This window comes from Anolis carolinensis, chromosome 5 (assembly GCF_035594765.1).
Source record: "Anolis carolinensis isolate JA03-04 chromosome 5, rAnoCar3.1.pri, whole genome shotgun sequence".
Taxonomy (NCBI): domain Eukaryota; kingdom Metazoa; phylum Chordata; class Lepidosauria; order Squamata; family Dactyloidae; genus Anolis; species Anolis carolinensis.
In genome coordinates this window covers 47,601,805-47,620,754 of record NC_085845.1, presented here as the reverse complement: position 1 = coordinate 47,620,754, position 18,950 = coordinate 47,601,805, and the positions used below count along the sequence as shown (strand labels likewise).

General features: G+C 39.0%; 1 protein-coding gene across 6 annotated transcripts in view; it reads left to right on the top strand.

Annotated features, from left to right (window-relative positions):
• Nucleotides 1–18,950, top strand: part of nr3c2 (nuclear receptor subfamily 3 group C member 2) — a 180,603-nt gene that overhangs the window by 121,748 nt on the left and 39,905 nt on the right. For all 6 annotated transcript variants that reach the window (XM_008111996.3, XM_008111994.3, XM_062980956.1 and 3 more), the window contains 3 exons: nt 3,574–3,690; nt 16,856–17,191; nt 18,625–18,769. In XM_008111996.3, coding sequence (XP_008110203.1) covers nt 3,574–3,690; nt 16,856–17,191; nt 18,625–18,769 — 598 coding nt within the window. The remainder of the gene's footprint in view (nt 1–3,573; nt 3,691–16,855; nt 17,192–18,624; nt 18,770–18,950) is intronic.

Here is an 18,950-nt window from a genome sequence, read left to right as displayed (position 1 = left end):
CTAGCTTAGCCAGTCGCATTATCCAACTGCTGTGGGGACATAGACAGACACTTTTTCAATACAGGTTGAGCATCCCTTATTTGGAATTCCAGAATTGTCTACATGGGTGGCTCAGATAGTGACATCTTTATTTCATGAACAAAATTATTTAAAATTCTATTTTATATAAAATTACCATCAGGCTATATATATATTATGTGCAAATTAAATTTAAATAAACCTGAAGCATAAATAAAATTTGCATTTAGACTTGGGTCACATCTCCAAGGTATCTCATGATGTACGTAGATGCTAATAAAGGTATTCCAAAATCCAAAACAGTTCTTGTCCCAAGCATTTTGGATAATGGATATAATTCCTCTATCAAGCACTGAACAGGTGTGTGTGTGTGTGTGTGTGTGTGTGTGTGTGTGTGTGTGACTAAACAGGTGTTTTTGAGATTGTTTTAGAGAGTGAAAGGGAATACCAACTTCTGCAATAATACATATGGATGTAACTTGGACTTAGCCTGAACAGGTCACTAGCAGGATGCCAGCCATCGCCTGCCTTCTGTCATTACCATCTGGGGAAAATGTGACTGATGGAGTACTGCACCATTCTGTTTTTGGAAGTATAATCCCCGCCTCCCAAAAAAGGATAGCTCTTCTACATTAGTGATATCTCAAATGACTTTGCCTAAGGCATATCCTGACTTGGATAGAAAATTATGAATATTATAATCATGTTCTCAGATTAGGGCTATATTGTGGCTTTATGCTTTCAGGGGTATGGGACTATGGATAGTTATCAATTATGGTAGCTATGTATCACTTCCAATATCAAAACCAGTATGTTTCCATATACCAGTTATTGGATAATATAAGCTGCTTCTGAAATTGGCAGAGGCATCTGTGTGAACAGAATGCTTGACTACACGGGACTTTGGTCTGATCCAGTGTTCATGTTATCATAGACTACTGTCAGACTGCCCTGTATCATACCTGTCATTCCCTTGTCCCAACTAAGGGCACGACCAATCCTGGTGCCCACGAGTGTTGACTGTTATACTCTTGCCATCTGTTTTTCAGAACTCAGGAAGTTTTGCCAAATCTTCAATCAGTAGAAATTTTATGTGGGACTATAATAAGCAGAGATGTGATTACCTTCTGTAGTTAAAACAAAAATGTCTTGCTGAGCCATGTTTTGGTTGAGGTAAAATTGTAATAAGAAAAGTGCATGATTATGTAGAGATGTTTATAATAAACAGTCCACATAAATAGCGTCTTTTGAAAGGTATCTCCTAATTTACAGGCTTCAAACGGTGAGAAAATAAGCACAAACCAAGCCCTATGGTTTCTGATTTAACCTTCTACTGACAACAAAATAAAAAGGACCTTTACAAAAAAAAGGCATTGGGATCAAATGGATGCTTTAGAAATCACACAGATGAAAATCTTGAGGTTATTAAACTAGACACCATTTGCAAGTCCAGCAGTAATCCCTATATTTATACTTTCCCTTTTCCACTAGTGCAGTATAGTTGTTCATGGGTTATAAGGGTACCTGTAGTGCCAATTACTGTATTTGTTTTGTTTTAATTGTGAATCAGATGTCTACCTTTTGTTTAATACATTCAAATAGCAGCCAGGTTTTCTTATCTTTTGTGGCTTATTTCCCTTTAGATAATGAAGTAGAGACTGACCCATTGCAAGTTTGAGTTCTTATGTGAAAGTACAAGAAATAATGGTTTGTGAGAATAGGAAACATTATCTTCTTCCTCATAATATCCTTGTAGATGAGAGAGAGAGAGAGAGAGAGAGAGAGAGAGAGAGAGAGAGAGAGAGAGAGAGAAATACTGGTAAATACTTGCATTTGAAAAAGGGCTCTCTCCTGTCCTGTTTATTTCATTCTTTCTGCTCTTCTTCTTCAAGCCACCCAAGTAAAAAGCAAATAGGAGATGGAAAGAAAAGTTTGGCACCTGAGACACCAGAAGGTTTTCCTGGGAATAGCTAGATTTGGCTTGACGATTGAGCCCTGGAATAATTGTTCTGCAGCTGAAAGCTTGAATAATTTAAAAGACCTTGGTGTGACAGAGTACTTTGGGGATTCAACTCTTCTTTTCCTGTGACCTTGCACATGATCAAAAGTGGCATGTTATTGGCCATTCGTAATTATTTTTAACATGGGTTTGCTTGCAGATGGCATTTTGCTCTGATAACTTCCAAGACTTCCTATCAGGAATACCTTTGTTCACCACTGAAAAAAAGTAACTGCATATTCATTATACAAATGATATTAAAATATTCTTGGAATATTTTCTAGCCACATAATGGATGTGTGCTATGAAACATATAAATATCTTATTGGTACATATATCTGTGTATCATTTTTTAAAAGATACACATCTACATGATTCCGTGTGTGTGTGTGTGCACACGTGCATGTAGGGAACCTTTAAAAACTTGTCATTGAAGATAAACATTGAACTAACACTTTAAATCCCTATGGATTTGACTAGCAGTTGCTTTGCTGATTTTAAGAATGATGATAGCTCCGTGAGAACTTAAAGATAAAACTTGTAATTGATATAATGGTTTGCTTTTATCCAGTGTATCACATTCAGGGTCTGTGGAAGGTTTCTATTTCAATAATATTCTTAGGAAAGCAGACTGAACTGATAATTACCCTATTCATATTGCATTTACTTTGCTTATATTGCAAATTTTGATGCTTTTTCAGAATGTAAACTTCAAAAAAGGGGCTGTTTCATTATTCGGGTGGAGGCCACAAGGGGGTGCTAGACAGCGAAGGGGTGATGGGGGGTTGAAAAACCATTTCTCCCTGTTTTCCTTTTATTCTCCTCAACCATGTTGCTGTCATGGAAACAATGCTCATTTACGAAATGAGGAGTGGGGAGAGGGAATAACCAGTGAAAATGGGGAAATGGTTTTCCTCTTTCAACTCCCCCCCCCCAATGTACTATCCTTCTCTGTCTAGCACCCCCTTGTGGCCTCCGCTCGTATAATGAAGCAGTACCCCGAAAAATTACAAAAACAAATAAAGTCATACTTTGATTTCACTTTGAAGCCAAACTAAACAGAAGTGTTCCTTTTGTGCATGGAGCTTGAAAGGTTTTCTAGGTTGTTGAACTCTAGCTTCCATCAGCCCTGGACAGCATAGCTATTGACCAGGAATTATGAGAACTGGATTCCAAGAATATCTGAAAAGCCACAGCCTGCACATTCCTATTCTGTTTGATATCAATCCCATTGGATAACCCCAGGGAAAGGCTGAGTTTTAATCTTGCTCTACATTTAGAAATCTCTCTCATGTCTTCAATTGCCTTCTTTATAATCTCAAACTTTTTATCTTTTGTTCTCAGTGTTCAGTTTAATAGCTCCTTTGTGTCTTTCCCCCATTCAACAATTGATTCAGTGGGGCTTCTCTAGTTCAGTCCAATGAATTACTGCAGTGGGTTGGGTTTATTTAACTGTATAAACTGAAAGATAACTTAATGCTATTTATTTTTGTCAATGCAGTTTATTTAACTGTATAAGCTGAAAAATAACTTATGCTATTTTTTTGTCATTGCAGGGCAGCACAACTATTTATGTGCAGGGCGGAATGACTGCATAATTGATAAGATTCGAAGAAAAAACTGTCCAGCTTGCCGACTACAGAAATGTCTCCAAGCTGGAATGAACTTGGGAGGTAAGGATGCAGCAAGAGATACACATTTTCATTTCACTCCTCACCTCCCAAACATGTACTGTTCTTAAACTAGTGTCAGCTGGAAGATCTCAGAAGTTTTATCTTGAATTTTTCACCTAAGAACGAAGTATTGTACAAAAGTATTATACCCTATTGTCATTCTAAGAATTTTTTTTGAAATATGTATTTTATAGCTCTGAATAAGTAAGGTGGGTGTTAAATGATGACAGTAATTTTAGTGGAGTTTCACACAGCTAAGAGGATTAAAACATCAGGAGTTTTGCAGGGTTTTTTTCCTGCTGTAGAAACATTCTAAAAGAATATCTAAATAAATGTAGCCAAAGGAAAGTTCAAGCTCTGTCTTATCTGCTAGAATTTTATGCTAATTTACAGCTCAGTAAAACAAAATAATTGTAATAAAATATAGAAGTTTGACAAATTAAATGTATTATTTAACTGCATAATTAGGATGATGTCAATGGGAGGTCAAGATCCCATTTGCTGGTGTATAACTATGCTGGAGGAGGAGGAGGTGGTGGTGAGGCTATAGAAATTGCATGGTAGTACTGGAAAACTACCAAAACCAGGGTCATCTTCATCATTAGCCAAATTTGCCTTGTCAAATCAGGAGCCAACAAGGGCCCTTTATCTTCTGAGAGGGACCAGTTTTGCTGCCATTCCTCCACAAATGCTGTTCCTGTCAAATAGCAAGACAAAAAATAAAGCCTGATGTTGATATAGTTCTCTAACAGGATTCTACCCCTAGTTAACAATGTAGGCTAAGATCCTACATCAAGACTTTCAGCTAGGAGACATAGTTACCATAGCCTCCCAACTAACCCTCTTCAACTCACTCTTTTTAGTTACAAAGGCTCTTTGGGTAGCATATAAATTGTTAATTTGATGGTTCTTTGCCTTTAGGAATGAAAAAGGGATGGCAGTGAGGGAGGGGATTAGGACCAGTTGATACTGCTGGTGCTTCCGAGGCCAGGGCAGTGGTTCTTAGGATGGATAGAGGGCTTTTATCTGCTTCTGGATCTAGATATGGTTGAACTGTCCTTGCTTTTGCTGCTGCTTCTCTCCCTCTGAGACCAGAGCAATGGCAGTTGGGATAGAGGAAAGGAAAACCTGTCATCTGCTTCTGGGCTTTGGCATGAAATTCTTCCGAGGTCCTGCAAATGATGCCATTGTTCTGTGGGCAGCTATAGAAAAATAAGTGGACACTTATCTGCTGCTCCATCTGTTCACTACTATCCAAGAAATTATCAGACTTGAGGGCCTACCTCAGATGAAAAAGTGGGTTTGGAGAGAGTTGTTGTGTTACCAGAGGTGAGTTCCAACTTATACAAGGACTAAGAAAGTGAGTTGTGATGGTGCAAGTCTCATTTGTGCCATTGTAATCAAACAAGTATCAGCTATGGTTTGAAACATAACACTTGGAAGATATGAAGATCCATTTCTCATGCAGTCTTTTTGTCAATGTACTCTTTCAAGTAAAGTGAGTCAAAGTACCACCTTGAGGGTAGGGGGGCAGATGCCATAAAATATGTCTGAGTGTGAGTAGTATTGTCTAGGAAGCTATCAAAACTGTAAAAAAGTATTTTTGCATGTTACTGGGAAGTTCTGGGATTTGTGGTCTAAACATAAATTTTCTCAACTTTTCAAAACCCTGCTTCCCCAATATATTCTTCATGTTACTGTTGTGACTTCCTTATAGTCAGGTAGTGTAGTCTTCCTTATCCTTTGTTCTTCTTTCTGAAGGAGGAAGGAAGCATATGTCACCCACCTAAATGATCTGTCAGGATTAGTGTGGTCAATATATTTTGACCATATCTGTATCAAGTGACACTATGCATTTAATTCAGTTCATAAATCCATTAAACAAAGCTGAATACTGTAGAATCTTAAGTAATGCAGCAATATAGCTCTCTATACTTGTGCGGGGGTCTTTCAAAGCAGCTCAGGACAGACAGCTCCCTGCCTTGGAAAATACAGTGATCTGCTTCCTTTCTTTTGACCTGCCAAGCAGATGAAGTTCACCCAAATATCCAGTGTTTCTTCTTCTCTGGCTTAATACAGAGAAAAAGAAACAGAGGGGTGCTTTGAATGCGATTTTACTGCTTCTTGGCAGGGGGTTGGACTGGATGGCCCACGAGGTCTCTTCCAATTCTATGATTCTATGATTATATAATACAGCATCCAGGAAAAGGGGCGGCTACCTTTACTCTGCCTCCAAAACTGCAAGGCTTAATGGAGTGAGTGAAGACAATTGCAAAATTTCTTTGAACTCATCAAACACATTCTGCCTATTAAAAAATACATACAACTGACATGACATTTTTTGTTTTTATTTTTTTGACCTGTATTTACAACAAAATGTGTTTATTTTAGACATGCTGAAGAATTCATAGTGATAAAAGTTCTGTTAAATTAAATAGTTACATTAAATAGGTGACCAAAATATAAAAAGTTCTGGAAACCATGTCCTGTGATGAGTGGCTTAAGGAACTGAGTGTACTTAGTCTGTTTTATTTATTTATTTTGTGTCAAAAGCATTGTATAATAAATAAGTTTAAAAGTGATGAAATAAAGGAATCACAAGCAGCTAAATAGTTTTAGACCAAAAGCGGGCAACAGTGACCGCATTGTCAGTAGCTTTAAGGAGCTCCTCCTCGGTACTTAGTCTGTTGAAGAGAAGGTTGAGACATAGCATGATAGCCATGTTTAAATATTTGAAAGGATGTCATTTCGAGGAGGGAGTGAGCTTGTTTTGTGTTAGCATTGAGACTAGAACGTGTAGTGACGGATTCAGGCAGGACAAGAGATTCCACCTAAATATTAGGGAGAACTTTCTAGCAGTAAGAGCTGTTGGCAGTGGAATATGCTGCCACCGAATGTGGAGGAGTCTCCTTCTTCGGAAATTTTTAAATAGAGGCTGGATGGCCAGCTGTCAGGAGTGTTGTATATTCCTCCATGGTATGAGGTTAGAATACATGTCCCTTGTGACCTCTCCTAGCTCTTACGAATCAGAGATTTTGTGATTCTAAGTAGCAGAGGTTTGATGATCAGAGGATAGAAATATGCTGAAAAGAAGAAAAGACATGGGAATAAAAGCCAAAAACAGAAGCAGAGAAATCTATGGAATGGCTCTGTCAAAGGGAATAATTGGGTGTGGAAACAACGGGAGGGAAACTGGGATGGGTAGGTTTTTGGCTCTTGCAGAGAAACACTGTTTTAACAAAGCCAGCAACAAGGTTAGCAAGGGGTGTGTATGTTAGCTAGGGGACAGTGCCAAGAAACCAAGGAGGAACCGGGGGTGCTGTAGAAATAAGATACTTTCCAGCTTTTGCTGAATCTGGATTTCAAAACACAAAATCATTTTGTTTTTTCATAAATAAAATACTTTAGCTCTAAACATTTTGATGAAGTATCCAGTGCAGAAAATAACCTACTTCTGGAATTTAATTTTTGAGCCCTGTCTCTTGAGAATTGCCCAAAGAATAGAGGATTCCTGAACATTACCAGAGCACCACTACACCCAGACGGAGAATCCTCCAGAGATTTGAACCCCAGCACTTATTACATTCTTTACAACTGGCATTGATAGTCAGTTGGGTACTTGTAATATGTAATACTGTAGTGGTTTCAGATGGCACAACAGATTGCTTTGCATAGATTTCATGTTTATTCTCAAAAAAAGACAAATCTGGAATTTAGCGCACTCTTCTACCACTGATAGTGTTACACACTAAGGTTGCGAGGGCACCTTGAAAACCACACTGGAGCAGGATCATAAGCAAAGGGGTTTATTGAAGGATATATAAATGCAAGCAAATAGCGTTAAAAGTCAATAGAGAGAATAGTCCATAATATATTGTCCTTAACTGTTCAAAAGCAAGTCCAATAAAGTCTTTCAATATTGTAATCCACAAACAGAACTCGTTAGATCCACCAAGAAGCCAGAGTTAGTCTGTAAATGCCATCCAAACAGGATCAGCCAGAAGTCGCAAGGAACAGGAGAAGACACTGGAAATCCACAAACTGTAATCCACATGGAAAGCAACCACTTAGGAATCGTAGAACCGAAGTTAACAAGGCAAGGTGTACTTGAGAGTCACAAGGCACGAACTAGGCTTGGAAGTCATGAAGGAACAAGGGAACAAGGCAAGGAGCAAGGTACTGGAACATAGATTCTTCTTCCATGGATGGCAAAGTTGACACTGCAACGAGAACAGGAAGCGAGGCACCTTTAAGGAGTTCTCAAGGCTACAAGGCAGTGAGAGTTAAGACCCGCAGAATTTCACATGGGAAAGTTACTCATTCGTGCGCCTGAGAGCCAAGCGCTGACTTCGTCTCACCCCCTCCCTTCGACTCCTTTCCTTTGAGAAAGATTCTCTCTGATCAAAAGCAACATCCTCCCCTGCAACAATATCTGGCGAACCCAATCTTGATTGAGCACCGGAATGTTCTCCAATTAACAGATCCTCTGTAAGCACAACTCTGGGCACCTGCAAAGCCATTGGGCTTTGATCCAAGTCCTGGTTGAGCCCGAAATCCTAATCAGTCTCTGATTCAAACTCCGTCTCCTGAGGAATGGCAGATAGTGACTGCTGAGCTACAACAGATAGCCTCCAAGGATTGTGTTGAACAGGGAACTGATCACAGCATAAGATAGTTCCATATTGTCTAAATAATTAAACAATTAAATATATAGCAAGCCCCAGCATTTGGGAGCTTAAATGAACATTTAAAGGCCCTAACAAAAGGTGCAAAACCAAAAATCTATTTGTTAAATTAGTGATTTCAAATGAGCATGTCCTTTGATTATTAACTTCAAATAGAATCTGGAAGATATTTTATGTTATGTTCTGTTGCCTATTCTTTTGGTGTTAATTTTCCTTTTAGAATTTCAGTTTCGTGTTTTTGCTGTGAATATTTTCTGGACATAAAAACTTTAGTGTACTTAATGCTGGAATCTGAAAGATTACTTCTAAAAAAAATAAAACACTGACAATAGTTTTGCCTATTTATCTTCCATATTGTCATGTAGAGCATCTTCATTCTGGCCTATAATGTAATCTGAGTGTCTCTGTAGCTTGGAGGCAGACCACCTGGGGCCTTGATCTTTTCAGTTTTCATAAATTAAGCATCACTAGCTGTGCTTGGAAGACAGAACCTGAAGTAGATCCAAGTTGCTGACAGCAAATGACTTGGTGATTTTTCATCAGGTGTTATTTACACTAAAGTTTCTGCTTCACATCCAAGTCTACTGTGTTTTTCAAACTGTGTTTTGGGTTTTGTTCACCCTACCACCACGAATACATTCTCTTCACCTCATCCTATTATTTCAACTTTCTTAACTCACTATACACAGCTGTCTGGGATCAGGCAGTCTAATTTATTATGCATGATACCCTAAGCACTATGATAGAATGGCAAATGCAGAGCTTGGAAAAGTCACTTTTGGGGATGCCTAAAATTCCCACTTTACTTTTTTAAAAGTAACTTTCAAGCTCTGGGAAAATATGCTGGGTAAAATTATGTAGTTTGAAGGTTCTTTATAACTTTCAGTACCGTATTGGCCAAAGCAGTTTAGCATAGATGAGGACAGTGGATAGCATCTGGCCCAATCTCCAACCATGTGACCCCTGGTGATGGTCAAAGCCACCCAACGCGTAAATGAATTCCCATGTGGTTTTCACCACAAAATGGTCCCAAATCACCAGTGAATGAGGCAGTTTGGCTTACAGTGGGGAAAAAAGTATTTAGTCAGATACCAATTGCACAAGTTCTCCCACTTAAAAAGATGAGAGAGGCCTGTAATTGACATCATAGGTAGACCTCAACTATGAGAGACAACATGAGGAAACACATCCAGAAAATCATATTGTCTGATTTTTCACAAATTTATTTGCAAATTATGGTGAAAAATAAGTATTTGGTCACCTACAAACAAGCCAGATTTCTGGGTCTCACAGAACTGTAACTCCTATGTGGTGCAGCCTATGTGGCCATGGGGGTGAGAATTGCCCCCTACCCTCTATACAGTTGCTTGTCCATGTAATACCATGACTTGGTTGTATTTTTATCTCTTCCTCTGTTGTTTTTATTCTCTATATTGTGGCTCAGTCTGAGCAATCTCTAGAATAGAATGAGACATTATCTTACATTTTTATTCTTTGCATTCTTATTCTTCATTATTGTCCTCCTTGCCCTCATTCTGTATATTTATATATTGTCTTTTTCCAGTTTTGGTCTCAAGATCACTTACAACAGTTAAATAAACATATCTAAAAAAAGTACAGTGTACAAAAGTTAAAATACAATTAAGCTATCAGAAAATTGGAGCTCTAGCGGCAAAGTGTGTTAAAGCACTGAGTTGCTGAACTTGCAGACCGAAAGGTCCCAGGTTCAAATCCCGGGGGCGGAGTGAGCGCCCACTGTTGCTCCAGCTCCTGCCAACCTAGCAGTTCGAAAACATGCCAGTGTGAGTAGATCAATAGGTACCGCTCCGGCAGGAACGTAACGGCGCTCCATGCAGTCATGCCGGCCACATGACCTTGGAGGTGTCTGCGGACAACGCCAGCTCTTCGGCTTAGAAATGGTGATGAGCACCAACCCCCAGAGTCAGACATGACTGGACTTAACGTCAGGGGAAACCTTTACCTTTACTATCAAAAAATTAAAACCAGTTAAAACATAAAACCTCAAAACAAAATCCCAATTATACAGTCCATTCCATTATGCAAGGTTTCTTCCCCTATGAAATCAGACCTCAAAGGTCTGCAGAAAGATATCAAGATGTCAATCTTTGGGAATGGGGTTCTACAGCCTTACAACAGCCACCACGAAAGCTTTCCCCTATGTTCCTCTGAGGAAGGAGAGATGGATAGGCCTGTCTAGGAGATCTCAAACACAGGCAGGTTCATATAGGAAAATGCAGTCCCTTGAACAACCAGACTCTTCGCTGTATTTGTGTTTATAGATTATAGCCAACATTTTGAATTGCCCAGTAATGAAGCTGTTGCAACAAGGGAGTTTTGCACTACCAATATACAGGCAGTCCCTGAGTTACCACCCGACTTACAAATGACTCATGGTTAAGAACAGGGGTGAGACAACAGGAAATGTGAGAAATCTACCCCTAGGAAGGGAAATTCACTCCTGAAAGAGTTATCATGGGGAAAGGGGGTCTCCACTGAAGCTTTCTCACCAATCCATATTTCCACAAGCCAAATTTGTCAAAATCCAATCACAGGGACAGAAAGTGACAGGTAAATACAGAAAAACAAGCGCCACAGGGGTGTTAACCCTTCCCTATGCTACACACACACACACACACACACACACTGTTATGATTGAGCCTCATGGCTCTGTTACTGACAAACGTGGGCGTAAGACTCCTCGAGAGTCAGATACTCTCGAGGAGCGAGAAAGAAAAAGACTGCGAGACATTTTTGCAGCACCATCTGACGAAGAGTCTTTTGAGGGGTTTACGGAGAGAATGGAGGAGGGGCTGGTTAGCTCGGAGGAGGATGAGATGGATTGGACTCGGGTAAGGGAGGAATTGGGTGCCACTGGTCATGATGGGATAGAAGATGAATGGGGACTTTCAGGATTAGACCCATGGCTTAGCTGGAGGGATGGGACGGGATCCACAGCTGGAGATGCTGTGGGGCGTAGTCAGAGGTGTTCCAGCTCTGATGAGGAAAGTGATGAGGAAACGCCCGGGTTAAGGAGGACAGCTGACAGTGATGAGGATTTGTAACTGGCATAAAATGGGGCTTGGGAGCAATTGCAAATTGCGTTGGGCAAGGTAATCTGGACAAACGCTTGGGATCTGTGTGGGACGCTTTCCTGAAGACTGGTGTGTTTTCCTGTGCTGAGACGTAAGTTGTTTTTGGAATTCAGGGTCAGACGGCGGGAGGAATTGTGGGCATTTGTTTGTGCAAACCTGTGCTTACTCTTATTAGCTTGACCTTCCGTCGTCTTCTTGACGGACGCCATCTCCTGCTTTGAAAACTCGGATTGAACTGACCACGGCTTGCCTTCCCCCTTCTGGACTTGGAAACTACAAACGTCTACTTCTGGCTTTGAACCACGGAAAGGAACTGGGTCTACTCTTCTGCTACAATCCTTGGCTGATCTGTTCGTGTTGGAAATCCTGTCTGCTGTGTGTGTGGGAGCGACGCAAGTTCCTCTAAGCACAGTGTTGGCAGCAGAGAGGAATCTGCTGCCAATTAGTTGCATTCTTTTGTATCTTGTGTTCCTCGGCTTTTGTTTTGTTTACCCTCAGGCTGAAGCAAGCAGTTTGTTTTTACCCGGATTAAACTTCGGTTTAATCCGGTTTATCTTTTGTACATTTTTTCCTTGTCCCTTTTTGCTCCTAAAGGCTAAAATTGCCTGGCCCTTGTGTTTTACGGGCATTTTTGAGTTCTGTAATTAAATAAACTCTGTTATCTTGAACCTTGTGGCGTTCTGTCCTTGACACACACACACACACAGAGTTGCACTATTGCAATCTCATTGTTTTTAACCTGATGTTTTAATTCTGCGTTGTGTTTTTAACTTATTGTGTATATTTTTATTGGTTTTGTTTTTGTCCTGATGTTTTATATTTTATCATTGTTTGTATTTTGATTTTGCTGTAAGCCGCCCCGAGTCCCGCCCCGAGATGGAGGCGGGATACAAATAAACTTATTATTATTATTATTATTATTATTATTATTATTATTATTATTATTAAAAAGTACCTGTTCCAACTTACATACAAAGTCAACTTTAGAACAAACCTACAGAAACTATTTTTTTCGTAACTTGAAACAAAAGATGACGTTTTATCATACAAGCAGAGAAATAAAGACTTAGCCTAGCCAAGTATCTCTTCGGGGCTACTTCTTAACATGATCCTTTAAGATACAGACTGCAGCAAATAAAATAGGAATCAGCATGTTGCAAATGAGACTCCACAGGACATGCCAGCTAAAGACCTTAACAGTAAAGTCAGTGTGGAATTACTAAGAAGCCATAGTCCTTTGTGTTCGTTTCTGGTATCATTTCTAGTTTTTGTTTTGCCAAATCTCAGCCAAGAAAATCATAATATTTCTGACTTCTACTGGTTGGTGTCATATTACTTTACCCTATAATTGCTTTCCTTACTCTGATGACAGTACAGCATCTCTTGTAGAAGTGTGTTATAGAGGACTTTGTTCTTCCTGCAAAATTCAACAGTGTGGATCAATTTAAGAATGGAAGAAGAATCCAGCAGAAACGAAAAGCCTATCTAGTTCAGCATTTTGTTCCCACAGCTACTAGCCAGATGTCTCTCAAAAATCCAAAAGCAGGGCATAGGCAGAATAGCACCATACTGCTCATGTTCCCTAGCAACTGGTATTTTCAAAGGCATACTCCCCTCAGATCTTGGAGGTAATATATAGCCATCATGACTAGTAGTCACTGATAGCCTTATCCTCTGTAAATGTATCTAATCCTCTTTTAAAGCCATCCAGGTTGGCAACTATCACTACGTCTTATGGCATTGTATTCCACAGTTTAATGGTTCCTTTTGTCTCTTCTGAATCTCCCACTGTTCAGCTTCACTTGAATGACTTAGGCTCCAGTATTTTGGAAACAAGTGAGGGGAAATCCTTTTTCTTGGTTTATTGCCATAGGAGTTCAGTCTAAAAGATCCCTGCAACACAGAATGCCTTGTTGTGAAGAATCATTGGGGTGGAGGAGAGTTAGTGCCTCCCAGCCAAGCAATTTCATCTTTCCCCTTACATTGCTGCTTGTTTTTCTGCAGCAGAAGTCATTCTTCAGCTCACCCAATGTCAAGCTTCGTGTCATTGCTATTCCTTAACTTCACTAATCCAGTCTTCACTTGTCTTTCCAAGTTTGGACGTCAACACTTTGACTGCATCCAAAATGACTTTGCAAAAAGGAATTATCCAGACTTGTCCATTGACAAATGTCCATCCAATCTTAACAGAAATATTAAATCCCTCTGGGCCTTGTCATTTTTAGCTGCCTCTGTTCCAGGAAAACCTCAGCAAGATAAATGGAGGTATACTTTTGGCAATTCTAGCACCATGATAGTTGTGCAGACACACCAAGTTCTGTTTGATATCAGTGAACTATATCAGATATCGAAAGACTATACTAGAAATATTTCTGTTCTGCAAAAGAAGCCTCATTTTGACTCCTGAATTTGGCTTCTGATTTGCATTAGCCTTCTTACGTTTTCAGTCTTTCACTTTAATCTTAATAATGTGGTTGCACAATGTGCCCTGTCTAGGAAGTTGTTGTTTCACTGCTGGAAAACGTATGTACTTATAGAAAATATCCTATTTGGGGGGAACATCTTAATCTACCCAAGACCATTATAATTGAGAACCTAATCTGATATTCTGGAGAAGATGGCAGCTACTTATTTCAGGATCACAGATGGGAATTTCTAAAACCTGTTTAAGTAAATCCAAGCTCCTTTTAAAAATGCATGAAAATATATTCTTTAAAAAGTGATTTTTTTAAAAAGTTTCCATTGGAAACATGGTTTTGTTCATGGTTTGTCTTGTGTTCCTGTGAAATTCATCCCAGTCAGTTTGCACAAATCTTATACCAGTAGCACAGAATAGAAATCGGTTCTGAAATGGTAAAGCAAGGTGGCTTGATCTTGTTTTTATTTCACAAGATGCAAAAGATCGAGAATAAGATTGTTTGGACATTCATGCTTAATATAGAACTGAATATATTTGCAGCTATCCTCACTCTCTATTAGGTTAGTTGTCTTTCAAAGAGATATTGAAATTCATGCCATGCACAGTAAATAAATTAATTCAGTAGGTGTTTTTTAAATTGACACTGAGCTTGAGAAACTTCAATGGTGGATGGATATTTATCATTCTTTAGATGGATAACTTGGAGTACATAGATTCGTATACTTCACACATTCCAGCAATGGAACTATACAAAGCACTTTGAGACTTCATACTTGATTATGTGTTTGTCACAAAATGAAATATACTATACCTAAAAAGCTGGCAGTTCAGAATCTGCATTATGTTACATTGAAGTTTCACCAAGGTGATAGGCAACTCCATATAGTTCTGTGATTCTCTTGACAGACTGTGCTCTTTGGAGATAGTTTGTCCTTGGTTGACTCGGGAAGTAGAAGTTGTAAAAATGTACTACATAGCAACTTGTCACTCCAGTTACATTTTAAGAATGGGTGAGGGGGGAGGTGATTTGTGAAGAATAGAAGAAAATTTGATGTTAATTCATCCAAAGTTGTCCACATATCAGGGCTGAAACATATCACCTTTAGGTAAAAACTGTAATTACTGTAGAATATTGATTTCCTATTCAGTTTGTTAGTAGCAAGCTTGACATTATGCAGTACTTCTGGAATAGGACTATTTGTGTATTTTTGTGCACAGGGGGGAAATCCTACTGTGAACAGTTTGCTTAGTGCTTTTTGTTCTTAGGATCCCCAAAGTTTAGTGACATTGCAATAGAGAATGGTAGGCTTTAGAAAGAGGAAAGAGGAAAGAGGAAAAGAGAGAAGAGAGAGGTCGGTGTATATTACAAAATAGAACAAGTCCCTGCCCTAAGGGACTTGTTACATACTATTCCCCCCCCCCCCCCCACACATACACATACAGATTTTTTTTAAAAAAAAATGCATATTATTAAAGTTAAATTACTATCTTTTCTGATTCTGCATTCCCTCTGCCTTTTCTTGCTCCAGCTCCCTCACTCTTTTGGAATGTTCCCTCATTTTTGTGTGGGAACCATGGACTGCGTTGGGTGAAGAGTTGAGGGCCATTTTGGTACACTACATTGGGTTCAATTATGCTAGTAGTTGCACTTGCAAAGAAAGGAAGCTAGATTTATTGCAACTGTAAGGAGAAGATGTCTGCTAGCTATAAGTAGCCTTTCTTTGTAATGGTCCTCCAAAAAAGAATGGCCTCAACAATGGCTGGTGCCATAGACAGGCAGTTCTGCCTCTGCATAACTGTCAAGCCTAAGAGAGTCTCCGAGGAGGTGGAGACAACTCAGAAGAGGAAAAAGTGGCTGCTCCTTGTTCTGAGGAGAAGATGTTGTTTAGTGCACTACATCTGTGAGCATTCCCTAATTCCCTCAAGTAGCCCAGACTAGCTGCGTCTTTCTTCTCTGAATTGACTCCTCCACTTCTCAATCAGTAAGAAGCATCCACTGAAAGTTGATAGTTAACAGGGTGGGTACGCATGGAATTGTGCAGGTGGATCTCTACTCTGTTCCCTTTTGGTATGGGATCTCAGTCAGTATGTCCTGCACCCTTAAACTGGCCTATTGCCTTAAGGAAGTGGTTCTCAACCTGTGGATCCCCAAATGTTTTGGCCTACAACTCCCAGAAATCCCAGCTAGTTTACCAGCTGTTAGGATTTCTGGGAGTTGAAGGCCAAAACATCTGGTAACCCACAGGTTGAGAACCTTAAGATATAATAGCAAATTCTGTTCCATCCTCACCATTGAAACAAGATTCAACTGGCAATCCAATCAGCTTCTGTATGTGGAATTCAGGAGGGGTGCCATCTTGTTCTTCAGCTCAGGTGGTAAAATAGCTCATACCGCCCCGGCTGTATTCCCTTGGAGGGAATACAAAGAAAGTGAATTGGTCAGTGTCTAACCATTTAAAGCTGAGATTCTTTACTTGGAACATTTACTTGATTTCCTTTGTCTTGGTGAACCCATGCAGTTGAATTTTAAAAAGCAAACTTGTGAGAGAATCCTGAGAGGGTAACAAAAGAATGACAGAGTTGAAAGTGATTCAGTGAACAAAGAGAAAGTTAAGTGGTTTGTGATGGGTGTCTAGGTGCTTTTAGGAGAATTAACAATTCTTACCTGATTCTGTGCGAACAAGCAAATGCTTTCAAAGTTGAGATATATTTGGGATATACTTCTGCTTTCTTTTATGTATATGTTATTCTTTTAAAATGCAAGTGATTTTTTTCAAAAGGTCAGTCATCATTTTTGGTCTTTATTAGTCTTATTGCTTGATGTGGTTACTGTCCCTTGAACGACCATCACTACCTTCCATTTTTTGAAAAAGGACAAGAAGGCTGATAACTGCCATGTCTCCAAAACAGTGTCAGTATTTTTATACATCTTCATTTTTTTTTCACAGCACGGAAATCCAAAAAGTTGGGCAAGTTAAAAGGAATCCATGAAGAACCACAGCAACAGCAGCAACCACCTCCCCAAAGTCCAGAAGAAGGGACTACCTATATTGCTCCCTCCAAGGAACCTTCTGTAAACACAGCCCTTGTTCCTCACTTGTCTGCCGTTTCACCAGCATTAACTCCCTCGCCTGCCATGGTCCTAGAGAACATTGAACCTGAAATTGTATATGCAGGATATGATAGCTCAAAGCCAGATACAGCAGAACATCTACTCTCCACTTTAAACCGTCTTGCTGGAAAGCAAATGATTCAGGTGGTAAAATGGGCAAAGATACTTCCAGGTAAGGATATACAGTATTACTACCTTATGCTTGAAAAAGTATGTTTCAACTATAATTCCCAGGACAGTAAACTAAAGAACTTTTGAGTGTATACTTTAGGAATGTAATATGATCTGAATTTCCCAGTTATATTTGGGTTAATGTAAAAAAAATGGCTTTATATTTTTGCAAAAGACTGGATGATAATACTTCCTCTGTATCAAGATTTAATTAGTAGCTTCCTGTTTTAACGAGTAGTCCACTGTTTGCCTGGAATGGAATTGAACTAGGTAACTATCTTGAATAAACAGTGAATAAATATACTTTCCATGAACTGTTGCCTAAATAAAAATTTATATTGATTTAGAATATATTCATGTTTAGCAATCAACTTTAAGAAAAAAGGAGCATTTTTTAAGAATAACATCATATCCTTTTCTGTAAGAGCCCCTTGTTTTTCAGTTATTAATCTGAATTATGGGTTATTATGACTCTGTTCTTGAATCTATAGCAGTTATTTCAGTATTTAGCCTTGGATACTGTAAAATCAGTAAAGACTGCACCACCTCTAAAAAGGCCAAGCGAATTCCCCTTGTACTATATTCTATTTATTTATTTACCATATTTATACCCTGCCATTTTCAACCCCGAAAGGGACTCAAGGTGACTTTACACATAGGCAACTATTTGATGCCTTAAAACAATGCACAATTAAAATAAACACTTAAATTGAATTTAAAACACATTAAAACATTTAAAAACATTACATTCACTATTAAAACTACGCTATCCACAATAATAATCTGGGCTTTTCCAGTAGTCATTGCGTATCCATCTGTTGCACTACAATTATTCTCCAAAGGCTTGATCCCACAGCCACATTTTCACACTCTTTCTGAAGGTCAGGAGGGAGGGGGCTGATCTAATATCACTGGAGAAGGAATTCCACAGCCGAGGGGCCACCACTGAGAAGGCCCTGTCTTTCATCCCCACCAATTGTGTCTCACTCCCTAGACATCAGGGATAAGGTTTCAGAGTATATCTCCCTAGACCTCAAGTAGATCAGTAATTAGCAAGCATTAATAAGATTAAGCCCTTGTTAACCTTCTACTGACCAATTAAAATGCAAAGCTCTCTGGAATGCAAGATACAAACATGACAAAAGGCACGTGCTAGGAAAACATGTGTTTCAGCTTAAGAGTGCATTAAATCTAAGTACTGCTAGGCATGTTATCTACTTTATCGTAAATTAAGAGTTACATATTTCTTTCAGATTTTTTTCCCCATAAATTAATTGCTTCTGGGTCTTCACTGTTAAGAAATGTTTTAATAACTTGTGTAATGCAAAGGCATTAGGATTTACGCCTCAAATTTAGACAAGGCAGGGTAGTTAATGTGAAATACCATTGATGTTTGTATGTTGTTTTTTAAAATTTTATTCTTATATCCTCCAGGTTTCAGAAACTTGCCTCTTGAGGACCAAATTACTCTAATCCAGTATTCTTGGATGTGCTTATCATCATTTGCCTTGAGTTGGAGATCATACAGGCATACAAATAGCCAGTTCCTCTATTTTGCTCCTGATTTAGTCTTTAATGAGTAAGTTACCTGTTAATTTTTTTGTTTTTTTAAAGAAAGAGAAGCACAATGAAACTTGATGTGCAAAGGTAGAAGTCTTATGAAAGGGGTATCACCACCGAAGAATGGGCACATTGAAAGGGCTTTTTGACAACCATTCCCATTATCACCAATCCATTTGATTTGTATCTGACATTTTACA